Here is an 18,756-nt window from a genome sequence, read left to right as displayed (position 1 = left end):
TCGTAAAACTGATTTTTTGTTGGAAGTGATGGATAATTCAATTTGTCGATGTCATCAACGAAACTATATGGAAAAACACCTTTCTGTCTCATCAAATTGAATTTCTCAATTTGTGGGAAATGTTTATGCATCTCCAAACATTGATCAGAGGTCAAGTTAGCACCCAACTTCTCCAACGAATCAGTCATAAATTTATAACTATCAATAAATCTCATTTTGAGATAATTCTTCTTAACCTTACCATCTTTATCAGTAAAGGTGTGTGTAAAGAGATGCTTCGTGAAAGATATGTATTTCTCTTTAGTTTGCGGGATAACATCAACTTTCTCTTTATTCCTATTCAATTCTTTTATGAATAAATGACAATCATAACCACTTAAATTATGAAAAATAATAGGTATAAAATTAGGTATTTTGAAATTCAAATTACATTTTGAATGAGCGGCATGTGATCTTTTCTTCCCTGTGACATGACAATGATCTCTAACTTTGACTTCACCATCAATAAATGGTTTATTACATATACCACAAGTTATGGCTGCAACAAACTGTTCTTCTTCTCCGACAGTTTGTGCATCCATTGGTTTAGAGTATCTGAGATGATTTTCATGTATCTCTTTCAAATCATCTTCAATGCTACTCACAAATTTCTGAGCAGCATCTACACCCCTATATGTAACAAATTTTGACAAATCATCATTATATGAACATTTTATCAAATAAGCAAATGAATATGGGCTATGTTTGAATGTTTAAATCGTGTATGAACTTCCGGGATTCGGCTCATTCATGTGAATCGGTTCAAGCACTGATTCAAAATCAGCATACACCACAAATGGCATCCTCATTTGTCTCTCAAAGTTTTCAAACATTAATTTATTTTCCGCAACCATCCTACCATATTTATTGACCTTAAAATTGGTAGTTGGTGTTGTGTTACTAATGTGATTACAATCATTCATTTTATGACGTAAAAGCAATCTCTCGTTAGAAAAATATATCAAACATCCATCACAAAAATATTTTTTGTGTTCATGTGCTGATAGTTGACTAGAAACTAATCTTGAAAGATCTTTGATCCAACAATAGTGACTATTACCGGTGTCATCAGTTATAAGTAACAAATTGACATGTCTCCGGAGTCTTCTCTGTGAGTATCGCAATGGACCAATCACTTCATACTTCATTTTCCCCTTTTCAAATTTACTCTCTAAACCGTAAACATTAATTGAAATATCATTCCTATCTTCGAATCTTTCAATATTCTTGCTATTAACTTTAACCGGAAAATCCATACCTGTGACATCTAAAACATTGGAAAAATGTGGATATGATGTAAGTTCGGACACTCTACCATCTGCAGGACATAATGCTGATGTTATAGCCCAAGCAAAACAGTGTTGATCTTCGTTACGGACATTCACAACAGCTTTCTTCCATTGAATGCATTCAGGCAGCTTCACATATGAACGTCCTTCCAGTGGACTGTATTTATTAATGTTAACCTCGAGAAACATTATTTTTTCACAAGTCCATCCTAAATTATATAAAAAAAACAATACTATTCAATCTCGTTGAAATTTATAAAAATAAATACCTGAGTCACGTTCCTGGAATTCTGTTGTTTGAGCCACAATTACATCACGGAATCCATCTAAAACAGCATTCAAATCTGAAGATTGGTCCACTATTTTATTTTGGGAATTGAACGACTTCATGTCCTTCGAATCTTGAGTCTGAAGAATATAATTTCCAAAAACTTCCATATTCACCTTGATGCTTTTATAGATCCTAATGGCCGATTTCAGTAATTCGATGACCTTCTGCCTAATCTCATTGAAAAATGACATGTAGTCAGTGGATACAACCGAACTCTCCACCCTATATGTTGCAATGCGGCAATTGAATGCATTCGTTATCATTTGAACACCATCAGACACTTGAACACATGCATTATTTTTATGACTTATGCTTCTTCGGTGAGAATTCACTTGCGTCATAGGAATTGTCACATTACAGCAATTGCAGGTATACATAGGTGCTGCATTGTCTACTCTCATCCGTTTCACTGCAGGTCCTCCTTGGCAACTCTGGAGCTGATGCCGACGAAGATTATCACTACGTGTGAAAGATTTACCACAGTCACAGGAATACATTTTGTATGATACGTTCTCACTAACTCACTTGATGTAAACTGACATAACCAACACTCGTCCGCTTCTTAAATACAGTCTGATCGGACTCGTCAAGACGTCATAGCCAATCCCACCTCTCAACTCCATGCGCTAAGCTCACCTCCCAACTTGATACGATAACAGTTGTCGGTACGAGCAAGCAGTGGACGTTGCGTTCTCGCAGAGGACAGACGTTAGCACAGTCCTCGACTGCCTGCGTGTCACCATCGATGGCAAGCCTAGGGCGGTGTGTTACGTCACAGTCTTCACTACATCGAGAGGAAGGTGAGGGCGCACCGATGAATACCCATTACTCTGCCACACGTCGTGGAGTGAACATGTCGCTCTCTAGCCGTTGAACAGTTATTGCTGTGACGTCACAACACGACTAACTTGGTGGGGTCGCATCGATGGAACATTCATTACTTGGAGGAACTTCGAAATATGCAGACGTATGTTTGTACATAGACAAGCACATGATGAAACCCTGTACCGTGCATTCACACACACACACACACACACACACACACACACACACACACACCAATCAAATGTAATTACATCATTACGTCACACACACACACACAAAATCTCATATGAAAAAAATTCTAAACGATCCATGCATCAAACCCTTCAAGGTCACATCGCCTTGATGTTACTAAACAACAATAAAAAAAGCAATTAATACGTCATAGTGGTGGGGGGAGGCCGGAATTCGGCTGTATGCATCTACTCCAATCGATACGTAAATAAATACTGTCTGTTGACTGTTAATTGTCCATGATCTTGACCTCCCTCAATATTTATAAAGAATTATATGCTGACATTGCGACTTTGATCCGGTCACTGAACTGAGGTAAAATGCACAGCATGCAATCTGTGCCAAGTTTGCGTATTTGGAGATTGTTTTATATTCCATATCCTGTGATCGGATCAATTTCGATGTCTATGAACTTGAAATATTAAAAGATGGAATTCTCAATACTGAGTGTTCTTGTGTTAAAATATTGAAGTGAGGTTGGAATATTTTTCAATTCATGTATTTACTTAAATGAATCTGAATTATTTCATGTTTATTTCTTATATTTGACACATCTCCCCTCCACGTTAAAGCTGGCCCCCAGCTTTTTGGGTGGTAATGAAAAACAAAAAAAAAACAAAAAAAAACAAATTGAAATTCAAATGAAAATTCACAACTCAATGAAAATAATAACATTAATAACAAACTAGATGTCCTATAAAAGTAAGAAAAAACTATATTGTCCAATTGATTCTGCAACTATGAGTTCCCACACTAATATTGTCATAGTCCGGCACTGAACTTTGTCTGTCTTCGTGTCACTCCACCAATCTGTCTGCACAGCGTTCTGTGTCTTGGTTCTGACTTTGTTTTGGTTGACGGCTGCTCGGCTACCACAACTCAACTGGATGGAAACATTGACAACGTAACAGTGGACTGAATTGGACTGGACTATAATTACGTATAACGTTGTGCTTTGAGTTTTTTTCGTATTACCAGAACATGTTTTTATGGTTTCTGTGAAAAGTATCTGTCATTCTGTTCCATGCCTATTCTCTCAATTGTGAATAGAGAAGAAGAAGAAGAGTTACGGCTTGACATGACATATGACATACAGATATTTTGATGAATATGTGAATATTTAGCGGCATTTTTCGTTCACTGAAGTAATTTTGATTCAACACTTTGAAAAATATTAGATCTGTGTGTTCATCGTGTAATAGTGTGATCAAGTTATTAGCTGCCCAGGAATATAGAAATTTACTCCGTCGAGAGCTTTTGGGAAACTTCAAACATCATCAATTGTGGTTCTGTTGTGTCAGCATTCATGAAACTAGCGTCGTTCTCATAAATTATTAGTGAAATATTTTCTGTAGGCTGCTTGGGATTTGAATTATCCTAGTACTTAACGGTATGACGGTGATTCTGGATTGTTTCGAGTATTACAATTCTATTCACATATTATGTCTGTGGATGATGTCTGCCCACACAGGAACTGTTTATCAGCTACTAAGAACAACTGGTAACGCAACAACGTAAGTATTTGTTTCTGGTTGAATATGGCACTAGTGACTGCGATATTCCTATAGTCCATTCATTGGAGCCATGATGATTCAACTTCATGTTTCCCTAGGTCATCGTGCTGTCTGTGGTACGATCTGCTGAATGTCCTGGAGTAGAAAACCGTAACAGTGGTGATGGAGTAGTGGAGTAGTGACTGCCTCGAAGTGCCTTGGGGTCTGGTGTTGCCTCGATTGCATGAAACAAGAGAGAAATTCGGCAGTAAGTTCTTTCATGATATATTTTTATTCTTATAGCTAGGTTATGTTACTAATAAATTCGATAATAAAAACCATCAACAAAAATCACTGCATTATGTAGTTAAAAATCATTTAACAGTTCAATCTAATTGGTTAGAATACATATAACATTAAAGTTGATTTGACGATAAATGGCAGATACCTTACAGACTTTCTTTTTCAACTTTGAAACATACTTTTTGATTTATGCTTGAGCATACTGTCAAAATCCATTGGTTCTTTATGACACACCCATTTCAACATTAATTTCTTCTTGTACAATTTTTTACTGATTCCTGACAGTCTTTGTCACCTGCCTATTCAATTGTCACCTCATGTGATATAAATTTCACTGAATAATAGGAAATTGAAAATAGCAATAGCAATTTATTTTCTTTTCAATGAAAATAAACAGCTATTGGAAATATTTATCGAAAACAACTGGCTAGTACCAACGACGAATATTGAATTATATCTGATAAATATATATTAGAAACCACATGTAAATTGCATCTCTCAGATTTTGCATATATTATTATTATTCTCTTTATACTCTTTCACCTTTTTTCTTAATTACCATGACGTAGTAACGTTCTACATCTTGAAACATCATATTTGTCTTTTCTTAAGACAACTTTCTGTGTCGTACTTTCTACAACATCGTACCTATTATCTTTCTTCTAAAGACCTCATGTATGCGCATTTCATTTCATGCCTCATACAAAATTCATATTATAATCATCATTATTTCTCATGAACATCTAACATATTTCACACACGTTCAAAAATGAAAAATTTCATGCAGTTTTGGGAGCGTCCTCCACAGTCTGCCTTTTCATCTCGTGTGTATAGTCTACCTATATAAATGATTCTTCTTCAATACATAATTATCAATTCTCACCTTTTCAGTATATCTATACGCTTCTTTTATTTCTCATAATATTACAAACTTCACTGTTTGTAGACCATCAGTCTGAGATGCTATTTTCTATTACTTTCCAAACAAAATAAAATTAAAATAAAACTATGTGGTGACATTGAATTGTTTATACTACTTCTGGCAAGGGGTGTGTCAATAATGCATTCATTATTATTATGTTTCTTTTCTTATGTAATTACTGCTTATTTTTCGTTAATTAATTGTGTGTAAAATTTTGTTTGAAAAATGCAATTGAAAAAATATTTTGTATCTGCATTTCATTCAATTACTAATCTCTAATGTTTATATCCTAACTATTCTGGATTCTTATATGTTTGAGTCAGAATATTCATTCATAAAACAATTCAGATTTCTGAATTTTTTTCGTATAACACATACTTAACTAGATGAATTAATTTTTGTTTGATATTATATGTACTCTGGACATTTCTAACTACGAATTTTCATGAAGGATTACATGCATTTACAGAGCATAGTTTGACAATTTTAATTCTGTTATAGGGGAGGTGCTTAAGAATATGCAACATATAGTGAACAATAGTATTTGAGGAAAAAACTTTTTGTGAAAGAGAGGTTAGTATGTATGAAGTGTAACACTGCCATGTAAAACATGTTTCAATAAAATTCTTGAAGACCATCTTCTTTTATTGCCTCTTGATATCAGTTTCGCAATAAATACTTATAGGAATTGAATTATTACTTTTCAAACTCAAAGGAAAAAGTTTGAATATTTGGCGGTTATATCAAAATAAAACTATTCCCAGAATTTACTGAAAATAGTAAATCTGAGGGATTTTTTAAATATTTTACGTTGCGCTGTATCGAAAACAACATCATAAACCAATCGACAAGGGTTCATATTTCAAAAATGAGGATTTTTTTCATGTTGGCGATCATGATGGCCTTATCTCAACAGTTTTCAAAAAGTTAATAAAACTCAAAAATGGACCTTTTTCTTGTGTCAATATTCTCATTGATTAAATTAAATGTATTAATTACTTAATAGCTGATGTTGATGACTACTATAATTTTTTTCGAGTTATTACCAATAAAATGTTAGAGGATGATTGGGAACAAGGAATATATTATGAATCTAACTAATTGATACTATGATACACATTCCCAAGCTGATGAAACAGATATTGGTTTGTGTATCATTTATATTCCAAAAAGTCAGATACGAATGCAAAATTTCGAAATCATGTGATGAATAATCGTACGATGAGTAATCGTATTACTCATAATTTGAGGAGAAGGGAAACATGGAAAATTGACTGAAATAATAGTTTGTATATGGATTTAAAAAAAACAATTGAAGCACAAAACCAACTAATGATTGATCAAAAACAAACCATTCATTTGAAATATATTGAAAATAAGGAAAAACTGTAATTTTCACTGGATGAAACAGCTATTAAATTCTCTCATTATTGGAAAACAAAAGAAAAATACACTTTTCGGCTAATTATCACAACATATTTTCAAAACTTGAACAATTCAACTTTTTGTATCAGAAAATTAGGCCCATTATGAAGAATGAAGCCCCCGAGAACGAGAGAGGCGCCTCCACCACGTGTCGCAACTCAGTACTCGCTTGGCTATTAACGAGAGGATTTCTATTTGCTGTTTCACCCATTCATTCATTCATTCAAATAATAAAAGAACTCATTTAAAACTTAATTAAATGTTTATTGTAAAAGAAACGGAAAACATACTTTAAATAAACTCAAACTCAAATGTTAATAAGAAAATAATACATTAAAACAATCAAAAAACTTACATTATACTGCCACCCAGCAGGATTGAAGAGAAGGAGATGTGCTGCATTTCTGATGACCCAATCGATACGTAAATGAATACTGTCTGTTGACTGTTAACTGTTAATTGTCCATGATCTTGACCTCCCTCAATATTTATAAAGAATTATACGCTGACATTGCGATTTTGATCCGGTCACTGAACTGAGGTAAAATGCACAGCATGCAATCTGTGCCAAGTTTGCGTATTTGGAGATTGTTTTATATTCCATATCCTGTGATCGGATCAATTTCGATGTCTATGAACTTGAAATATTAAAAGATGGAATTCTCAATACTGAGTGTTCTTGTGTTGAAATATTGAAGTGAGGTTGGAATATTTTTCAGTTCATGTATTTACTTAAATGAATCTGAATTATTTCATGTTCATTTCCTATATTTGACAATATTGTAAATAAAAATTTGCAGAATCTACCTTATTTTAAATGGAACACCCTGTATATCATTGATCCATAAGGAGCGCCAACGAAACCTCTACAAATTTCATTGAGTATTCTCTATGGCTAGGTTCAATGATTTTTCTTAAAAAGGCATCTTTTTCGAAAAATGGTCGTTATTCCTATTTCTACGCCATAAACTCGATGAAAGACTTTATTCAAAGCGAAATCCATTTGACGACTGATAAGAATGTACGAAAGATATCTTGTTTCAATATAGCGTGTCCAAACAAATTTTATATATATATATATATATATATATATATATATATATATATATATATATATATATATATACATCGGAAAAGTCTAGGGATATTTTTATAACATACTAAATATTATAAAAATAAATGCATGAGGTCGTTTAATTTCGATTAAATTGGTACACTCGACCACCCTGTAGATTTCTATGGGTTGAACAAAGCCTGCAAAAACGGTTACTAATCTTTTATCAAGTTCTTTACAAACTGTAGGTTTTCGGCTAAAATGAATAATCTGAAAGTGTCGAGTTTGTACATTCTATGCAGTTCTTGCTCAGCAATTGAACTAAAAATATTGTGCTTTAACATGGAACGCCATCACTTACCATTGGCTGAGATGAATAGAGCTGTAGGGCTTCTTCAAGATGGCATGCGACAAAATGATGTAGCTCTTCGTTTGGGGGTCTCCCAAAGTGTTATCAGTCGATTGTGGCGGCGTTTCCGTGAAACTGGCAGTCTAGCCGAACAACATCCAAGGCGAGGACGCGCTACAACTGCAGTTCAAGACCGATTTTTGGTCTTAACCGCAAGAAGACAACAGACAATCACAGCACCTGAGTTGGTTAACGTGTTGCAGCAGGTAACCATTGGTCGTGATACTGTCAGAAATCGACTGCATGAAGCAGATCTCCACAACAGAAGGCCACTTAGATGTCCACCTTTGTCGAGAGGCAATCGCGGTAGAATATTAGAGTGTTGTCAAGAACATCAAAACTGGGATGCAAATGATTGGGCCACAGTTTCGTTTACAGACGAATTCAGATTTGGATTTCATCCAGATTCTCGTCGAGTAAGACTGTGGAGACGACCTGGAAATAATGAACGTTTGAGACACGTCCAGGAAGTCCACACATACAGAGGTGGTACAGTAATGCTATGGGGCGGAATCATGATCGGCGACAGAACCGATCTCGTTTTTCCAAATCGCTTCCTCACAGCTCGACAGTACCTCGACACTAATCTTCTACCTATCGTCCGTCCGTTTGCTGGTGCTGTTGGTGAAAACTTCCACCCAATGCACGATAATGCTCGTCCACATGTCGCGCGTCTAGTGACTGACTGGCTCACCAACGAAGGAGTTGATGTATTGCCATGGCCAGCACAATCACCGGACCTGAATCCCATCGAGCATGTGTGGGACATGCTTCAACGAAGAATTACTCCGCATATGGGGATTATTCACACAACGTTTCAATTGAGACATTGACAATTTCATTTTGTCGATGCACGATAGATGTAGGGCCGTAATACACCAGCGTGGAGGCCATACTTTGTACTGATTCCAATTTTTTTTGTATTATGATTTTTTTTCGGGGTGCCAAAGAAGAGCCATATTTTTTTTTAGCTTTGCTTATATGCGCACTCAGTATTTTTAACCATTTAATAAATTTTGTTGTTAGTTACATTCGTTTTTTCCACCGGCAGCTTTGAGGTATTTACGTGCTGCCTGCAATGCCACAGTGATCGCTTTTTTGCTACTATTCGTCACAAATTGATTCCCACCAGCTTTCTTCAATACATTTCGCACTTTATGGACTATCCCAGCACCAAATGCAACTTTTCTAATTTTATTTTTCTTCGTTTGTTTCCTCTTACATTTTTTCTTATTGGTACTACAACCCATGCCCATATGTCTTTTGGCTTTCATAATGTTGGTGACAAGTAATGCAGCTGCTCTTTCCCCAATACTCGCGTCCTTCGATTTAACCCTATCCCAAGCGTTGTATTCAAGTTCTTTGTCGGCTAAATGTCTTGCTGCAAGATCGGATGGATGCTTAGAATATTGAATATCGTGTTTTTTGCATTCAATATCTAATTTATTGATTCCAGGATCGTTGCGAGCTAAACGTTGTTTCAATTTTGTACCCGGTCCACAGTATTGATAACCTCCGGGTAGATGTAATTCGAAAGGAAGTTTGTTTATTAAATCATTAACAAAACCACAACCTCTTTTAATTTTACGATCACTTTCAATATGTCCGTATCGTTTGATGGTACACATTGAAATGAATAAGCTAACATTTATACAGTCTCCAACCACGGCACGATGCGCATTGTAAAACAGAAAGAAAAGTTTGCTGTAGATAATCTAGATGAGAAATTTGGGTGTGGATTGAATGGACAAAGAGTATTCAGACATGGTCCACTACTTCCATCATCAGTTCGAGGACTCATTATAGGACCTTCAAATTGTGGAAAGACGAATGCAATGATATCACTATTAACACATCCACAAGGATTGAGATTTAGAAATGTGTATCTCTATTCGAAATCACTCAATCAACCCAAATATCAGTACTTGCGAAGTGTTTTGGAACCTATAAAAGGATTAGGTTTTTATACATTCAGCAATAATGCAGAAATAGTGGAACCCTCCGACGCTAAGCCTAATTCTGTTTTCATTTTCGATGATGTGATATGTGAAAAGCAAGATATTATTAGATCATATTTCTGTATGGGACGTCATAAGGATGTTGATTGTTTTTATCTAGCACAGACATATTCACGGGTACCCAAACAGTTAGTGCGTGACAATACCAATTTCATTATAATGTTCAAACAAGATGAGACGAATTTACATCACATTTATTCAGATCATGTTTCACCCGATGTAACATTTAAACAATTCCAATTGATGTGTGTTGAATGCTGGAAGGATCAATATGAATTTCTAGTAATTGATAAGGATAGAAAAATAGATGAAGGTAGATATCGCAAAGGATTCGATAGTTTTATATACCCATGATCTTGTTTTTGAAACTTATTCGATCACTGAATATTGTAGAGGTCACTTCATCAACGAATTGAGCTATAATTTAAAAACGGCACTATGAATACAAAAAACGATTCTGAACATAGAAACAATGAAATGAATTTGAAACGTCAACTAGTAGAGACAACAGAAGCTGTCAGACAGAAATTCAACTCTATCAAGAATGATAATATTGAAAATCGTACGACACTTGAAAGATTGTATCAGCCCATAATGAAACCATTGAATGTTTAATCATCAAATGCTACTTCTAAATCAGCAGTGTTATCACCAAATCGTGGAACTGTTCAATCTACTTCAAATTATCCCATGAGTACTCCAATAGGAAGAAAACAATCTTTTGATGGTGTATCATCTGTGAATAGTGACACGAGCACACTTCAAGACGATATGAGAACAACTCTATTCGAAACACCATCATCGTCCCACATCGATTCCTCGGATCCTGACATCTCACCTGTTATGAATGAAAGTGGTGAAGATGTTTTGATGAAACATTTGAATAATGTAAAATCTAGAAATCCAGCATATGATGGAACATTTGGCGTACGTATGGATCCAGTTACACAAAAGCTGAAAATGGGAAGTCTAGTGGTACATTTCAAAGATGGAAACATTTCATTTTGGGATGCTAATAAAGTGAAAAAATATGAATGCGCAGGTAGTCCAGAATTGTATGATATGATCTTTTTGAAGAATCCACAAGATGTTGATAATGAAGAAACTCGTCAAGTATATTCCAAAATAATGAAAATAACGAATGCTTCATATAAACAATATCATCTGAAGAATGGTTTTAAAAATACAAATTCTAAAAAATTTCGTGAAGTTATCAAACCACTATTAGACTCACGACAATATCCAATAAGGAGTAGAAGTAAAATTGGTGGAGCACTCAAACGAGTGAAAATGGAGAAAACATATAATTCTAAATCTGCGAATTATGTGTACTGGAATTCACCGAAAGAGTTAGTTGCTCGCCTACGACTATTGGTAGCTTCAAAGTCAGCTGGACATACCGGACATGATAATGAAATAATTTCAATAATTGAAGAATTACGTGAAGAAGGTATAATATATTAATATATATCCACAAGTAATGATCACTGTCACATCATCATTCAATGCAGTAACATTATCACTTTTTTGTCTTTAATCATATTGAAATAGAATGACTAATGAAATAAGTGATATCAAACGACAAGTTGTTAATGAATTACATAGACCTGCAAGACGTAATTTTCGTAGAAGAATAACTACCATCAAAGGTTTTGCAGATCTATGCCAAATTGATCTAGCTGAACTACAACCTTATGCAAAAAGTAATAAAGGATACCGATATATACTTGTAGTAATTGATTGTTACTCAAAATATCTATGGACTGTGCCAGTTAAAGATAAAACAGGTAGTACAATAACTAATGCAATGAAATATGTACTGAAGGAAGCCAAATTTTCCCCTAAACATATACAAAGCGATCAAGGGAAAGAATTTTTCAATAGAAGCTTCTCATCTCTCATGCGAGAATATCATTATTCAACATTCAGCACAAAGAAAGCAGCTATAGCAGAAAGAGTGATTCGTACAATAAAGGCATGGCTCTACAAGGAATTTTCGATGAGAGGTCACCACAAATGGCTTGATATTCTTCCAATTATAACTAGTAGATATAATAATAAAGTTCATCGTACAATAGGTATGGCACCCATCAATGTTGATTCAACAACAAAATTGAAATTCAAGGGTATCAATGGAATTGGAGGAAGACAAAGTAAACCCAAATTTCAATTGAATGATATTGTACGTATAAGTAAATACAAAAATATTTTTGAAAAGTCTTACACTGCGAATTTTACCACGGAGCTATTCAAGATTGTTAAAATTAATAAAACCATCCCAACGACTCATAATCTTGAAGATATGAATGAACAGCCGATTAGAGGATGTTTTTACGAAGAAGAGTTATTACGAACCGAGAATCCTGACGTATACCTGATTGAGAAGGTGTTGAAGAGAAGAAAAAATAAAGTATATGTAAAGTGGTTGGGCCCTCCTAGCGAACAAAATTCTTGGATTGATGAATCACATATGGTTTAAATGTATCTAATAGTGACTTTTATGAATAAAGTAATATTGAAGTTCATTATTGTTTTCATTTCAATTATAAGTATGTGAATTGAAAAATATTGCAGCGGTAAACATTTCCCCAGCCATTCGCAATGTTCTGTGTATACCAAACCAAATTAATTGTATACTCCATTCCCGCTTATATTTTTCAACTCACGATATTGAAAACACATTATCATTCTCAAAACTAATCGCTATCACTTCGAAATGCAGTATTAAAATCTTTTTGCCAATTATCTCTCACTGATAATCACCCGTCAACTTTTTTTTCCCTAAAGCAATCTAAAAAAAAATATTGCCATTTTTAAAAATATCCCTATAGACTTTTCCGATATATATATATATATATATATATATATATATATATATATATATATATATATATATATATATATATATATATATATATATATATATATATATATTGTAGCGTAACTTTCCTACCGCTCGTGATTTCATAATGTAATATGTTTTCGTTTTTAGTTTCTCCTCGTTTGTCATTTATACTCACTGTATCATGTTTGTTTACATCTTTTCGTTATCGACGTTAACCTATTTTTCATTTCATTCCGGTGTAAATGCTAGGGATTAGGGATCTGTATTGACAGAATTATCAACATAGTTAGGCTTGGCCTATTCGCGCGGAGATGGCGTTGTCAATAGCTTTCTCGGAATAATTAGAACTCGTTTTTCTTACACATTTCTTTATTTGAAAAAGTATTGTGGTAAAAAGTTCAGGAACATTGGATCCATCTGCAAGTGGACTCGTTCTAGTTGATTTCGTGTATTGGAACTGCAAATAAGTTTTTCTGGAACCTTAGCGGTATTTGGAAAGGGAATTAATTTGAACTTTTCTGCCTGGTTACATATTACATATTACATACCTATAATATATCGAGCTAAACTTTAGGCATATTATTTATATACATGATTTTATTTTATAGAAACTCAGTCGTATTTCCAACGCAATATGTCATACAACCGACCAACTGGGTATAAAACCTTTTTAACCCGAATCATTCTGCTTGGTGTACGAACTTATTTTTCTCACCCCAATTCATCTGGCGCTCAACGAAAGGCCAAGCAGTAAAGGGAAATGGGTTTGGATCATTCCCCATATAACTTGAGAAAACGTGACGACGGTATAACGGGCGAGAATCAATCTCCTCAGATGACCACGAATAGAACTTCTGGGTCAGGTGAAGTAACTGGAGATCTACTAAATCCCGATCAAGGGATTGCAGACAATGCAAACGTCCCACATATAGAAACACCCAAGAGCAGTCTTCGGCCACACGAAGTGAGGGCGAACATGAGCTTTAACCTGCCTCCTCCCCCTGTGAGTATGAGACCTATTCATCCTCCATCAGTGCCTCCCATGTTACATGCAGATGATGTATCTCGAATAGCAGCAGAAGTCGTTCATTCGCTGAATTTTGTGCCTAGAAAGACAAATAATGTTTGTAATGATAATAACTTAAACAATGCGAACATTTCAAAGAAAGGTTGCCATTTTTCACAAAATAGTTCTTTTCTGAAAAATAATATTGGTCTTAATGTAAATAATGAACAGGGTCAAGAAAATTTTTAAGTAAGGAATTTATATAGTGAACAAAGTATTGAAAGTTTCAATGTAATGAAGGCAGCAAAGTCTTTACCAACTTACAACGATTCAAAAGACCTCCACCCAGTGGACTTTTTACTGAATTTGGAACAAAACTCAAATACCGCTCTGATTCCTTTTTCACAAATAAAATGCTTAATTAAAATCCTGTTGAAAGATTCTGCAAAAACTTGGGGAGTTGCTTTCTTAAATTCGTTTGGTACTTATCTAAAATTCAAAAAACAGTTTTCACTTCAATTTTGGGGTCCACGAAAGCAACTTAGTGTAAAGCGAAGACTAGAAAGTTCAAGATTTTTTGAAAATGATGGTACATACCAAGATCATTTTAATAAATGCGTGGCACTTTCACGTTACTCAGAACCACCTTTTTCCGATCAGGAAATTATAGCACTGGTAGCGATTCATTTTCCTCCCAACATTTCTGCAACTTTAACCGGTGCACAGAGTTTGTCTGAAGCCCTGGAGAGACTTCGTCAAGCAGATTATTATTTTAATCGGGAAAGTCAGGCTAGTAGACAGTTTTTCGACAATAAAAATAATTTCGTTCCCCGGAACAGAGATGTTAAAAACGGTGCAAGCGCTAATAAACATGTCGCTTCATTAGAAGTAGAAGATCCGATAGTTGAATCGGAAAACTTCCAGTCCTCCTACCTGAAATAGGCCCCCAGTTAGGAGCGATTTTATATAGGGCACGAGTAGTACTTGCCACTCCCCAACAGTAGCTGTTGTCTGATGAATGTGACTTACGTCATAGTCCACCGGATGAGAGAGTTCCTGTCATATCTATAAAAATTTTTGGCTTTTGTTTCCCAGCATTGTATACAGGTAGTCAAACTTCAGCATTTTCTTTAAGAGTATGGAATCAACTAGAAATTTTTCACAAAAAAATACCATTTTTTAAATGCTCTGGAGTGAAAATTTGTGGAGCTTTCAAAGCTAAACATAGAAAAGCTATTTTGCAAGCTCACCTTGATTTTTCTGCAAATTCTCATGTCTTCACCCACGAGTTTCTGTTGATTGCTGACTTAATTTATGAATTCATTTTGGGGATCGACTTCTTTAGAAAATTTCATGCGAAATTAAATATGGAAAATAAAATTTTATTTTGCAAAATCAATAATGTTGAAGTTAGTATACCTGAGGTTTTCTACCATCATGAGGATAGTCCCCCGATGAAGTTGGTCTTTCAGTAGTCTTGAAAAGCGATCCCATAAAAAACAATATTTTATTAGATGAAAAAAAAAAACGAAAATATTTGGGATGCAAATTTTTTGACACATTCCGAAAAAAAATATTTCCATAGGTTAATGGAAGAGTTTACTGATATTTTCTCAGAAATTCCGGGTAAGACAGAAGAATACTTTCATGAAATTCACTCAAGAGATGAAAGCGAATTTTTTGTCAAGCCTTATCCCCTCCCTATGTCCCACCGGGAGACTGTTAACCAAGCTTTAGATCAGACGGAGTCTTGGGGTGTTATTGAGCGCAGTGTGGAAGCTCCATTTGTTTCACCCCTTATGACAACTATGAAAAAGGATGCAACTGTCAGAATATGCCTGAATGCTAGGCATCTCAACACCTTGTTAGTTCCGGAAAGAGAATGTCCGAAACCTATAGAGGAAATTCTTAGATCAATCCAAGGACGCATAATAATGAGTTTCATTGATCTTGCTTACGGTTATTAACAGATTCCAATAAAGGAAGAACACAAAAAATTCACGGGTTTCATGGTTGGTACGAAATGTTATCGTTTTTGTCGTCTTCCGTTTGGTCTTTCTACAGCAGTCAGTTCTTTCGAACGCTGTATGCGGACTGTTTTTAGTCACGATTTCAGTTCGTTACTGTACACGTACCTGGATGATTTGCTGATACTGTCAGATACTGTAGAAGAACATCTGAGACATCTGAGTAGGGTTTTGGGACGCCTCCGAACAGCAGGCTTCACTGTTAAACTAAAAAAGTGTCACTTCTTTAGAAAGGAAATCACTTTTTTAGGATATATCCTCACACAAGAAGGAATCAAACCAGACCCGTTGCAAATACAAGGCATTTTAGACTACGAAAGACTTAAAAATGTGAAACAGTTACAAAGGTTTTTGGGTATGTGTAATTATGACCGTTCTTTCTGTCCCAAATTTTCAGTTCTCACGGAACCCCTTACCAGGTTGCTCAGAAAAAAAAGTAAGTGGATATGGGACGTGGAACAAGAGAAAAGTTTTGAAAATGTTAAGCGGATTTTACAAAGCGATACTTTGTTGTATCATCCGGACCCTAGTGCGTCCTGGCACGTCCAAACTGACAGTAGTGACTATGGTCTGGGAGCCCAACTTTTCCAGATCATAAAGGGAAGGCGGCAAGTAGTGGCTTGGGCTAGCCGCCGCTTACTAGAAAGAGAGACTCGTTATGGGACTACCGAAAAAGAGATTTTGTCGGCAGTCTTTGCGCTACAGCAATGGAGAGTTTACCTTCTGGGTACAGAGTTCACTCTGCATACGGACTGTAAGGCTTTAACTTACTTGAATACATGTAGGTTACTCACTCCGAGGATAACGCTTTGGGCCTTGGCTTTACAGGAGTTCTGTTTTGATGTAAAGTATATACCGGAAGGTGACAATGTGATTGCTGATGCTCTGTCAAGAGATGCCTGTGGAGCTTATAACCAATCTGAAGGAAAATATTTTCAGATTCTCTCTGCTCTGAAGTTGCCTTCTGAGTTCTTGTTGTCCTTAAAAAAATATAGAAATTGCAAGATGCTGATTCAAAACTAAACGCTATAAAAACGGACCTTGCTCACAATGTCGCTCTGCAAAATCATTTTGTTGATCAGAAAGGAGTATTGTATAAGCATGGAGGCGAAGAGGGTTCATACTTGTTATGTATTCCATCCAGCCTCATTGATGAATGCATTCTTGCCTATCATGAAGCCATAGGGCACTATGGGGTTTATAAGACCTGGTGCACTTTGAGAAGGGAACTGTGGTTTAATAATTTGCACAGAAGGGTGAAGAACATTTGTAAGTCTTGTGATATTTGTCAACGCGCTAAAAGTGCGGAAATGCCTAGGCCCCCTCAGCAACCTATAGTGCCTTCTTCCAAAGATGACATTATATCACTAGATTTGTATGGACCTCTAATTAAGAGCAGAGGTGGTGTTACATACCTATTGGTAGTGGTAAACCTTTTCACTAAGCATGTGGCTCTTTTTGCTTTAAAACGGGCTACAACTAAATCTATTTCGAATCGTTTGATTCAAGATTACTTCCCTAAAAATGGAATGCCGAAAAGAGTCCTTCAGGATCATGGCAGCCAGTTTATAGCTCGCCTTTGGAAAGAAACACTTAGTGACTTGGGTGTACAAGTAATTTTTTGCTCTGTGCGGCATGCCGCAGCGAATCCCTCTGAAAGGGTTATGCGGGAGCTGAATAGGCTGTTTAGGACGTACTGCCACCAACAACATTCCAGGTGGGCCTACGAAGTACCTGCTTTTGCGGATTTTTTGAATTCAGTGGTCCACGAGTCTACTGGATTTGCACCTAATGAATTGCAGTATGGAATGGATTCGCTTCGACTTTTGCCTGTGGCCTATCGATTCCTAGGTGAAACCTGCTCCTATGTTCCTCCGGAATGGAAATTAGTTCTGACGGAAACGACCTTACGAGAAAAAGCTGCTCGAAGGGCTGAAAGATATCCAGGTAATCCTTATCGTGAGTTTTCCGTTGGGGAACTAGTCTTGTTGAGGGCGAATACCACCTCATCGTCGTTGAAAGCTGAAACAAAAAAGTTTTTATTATTATACGAGGGCCCTTACAAAGTGAAGAAAAGAGATAGTTTTGCTACCTTCGTCCTTACTTACCTCGATGAACAGGTGACTGAAAGGGGCACCTTCAATGCTTGTCACCTGAAACTTTACCTTCCTTCTCATTGACGTGTATCCGTCACGTTCGCATAAATGAGAGGGGGGTGAGATATAGCGTAACTTCCCTACCGCTCGTGATTTCATAATGTAATATGTTTTCGTTTTTAATTTGTCCTCGTTTGTCATTTATACTCACTGTATCATGTTTATTTACATCTTTCCGTTATCGACGTTAACCTATTTTTCATTTCATTCCGGTGTAAATGCTAGGGATTAGGGATCTGTATTGACAGAATTATCAACATAGTTTGGCTTGGCCTATTCGCGCGGAGATGGCGCTGTCAGTAGCTTTCTCGGTATAATTGAAACTCGTTTTTCTTATACATTTCTTTATTTGGAAAAGTATTGTGGTAAAAAGTTCAGGAACG

The 18,756-nt window shown here is 35.8% G+C and overlaps 1 protein-coding gene and 1 long non-coding RNA gene across 2 annotated transcripts; both read left to right on the top strand.

Annotated features, from left to right (window-relative positions):
* The first annotated feature begins 4,085 nt into the window (after positions 1-4,085).
* On the top strand, positions 4,086-6,290 carry LOC141487124 (uncharacterized). The gene is made up of 3 exons (XR_012468211.1): positions 4,086-4,229; positions 4,328-4,476; positions 5,935-6,290. It is a non-coding gene; the product is annotated as an uncharacterized lncRNA (long non-coding RNA).
* Positions 6,291-17,527: 11,237 nt separating this feature from the next.
* Positions 17,528-18,397, top strand: LOC141487098 (uncharacterized). Its single transcript, XM_074185898.1, has one exon. The coding sequence runs from the start codon at positions 17,528-17,530 to the stop codon at positions 18,395-18,397; it is 870 nt and encodes a 289-aa protein (XP_074041999.1).
* Positions 18,398-18,756: the final 359 nt, after the last annotated feature.

This window comes from Leptinotarsa decemlineata, unplaced genomic scaffold, assembly GCF_025532065.1.
Source record: "Leptinotarsa decemlineata unplaced genomic scaffold, Ldec_3_MD MMD2_tig00078363_RagTag_RagTag, whole genome shotgun sequence".
Lineage (NCBI taxonomy): Eukaryota > Metazoa > Arthropoda > Insecta > Coleoptera > Chrysomelidae > Leptinotarsa > Leptinotarsa decemlineata.
The sequence above is the reverse complement of the archived record's forward strand: the minus strand, read 5'-3'. Positions and strand labels throughout refer to the sequence as shown.

What these genes read in the sequence shown, in the direction of transcription:
- LOC141487098 (XM_074185898.1), top strand. Translation starts at nt 17,528, where the DNA reads ATGCCTAGGCCCCCTCAGCAACCTATAGTGCCTTCTTCCAAAGATGAC.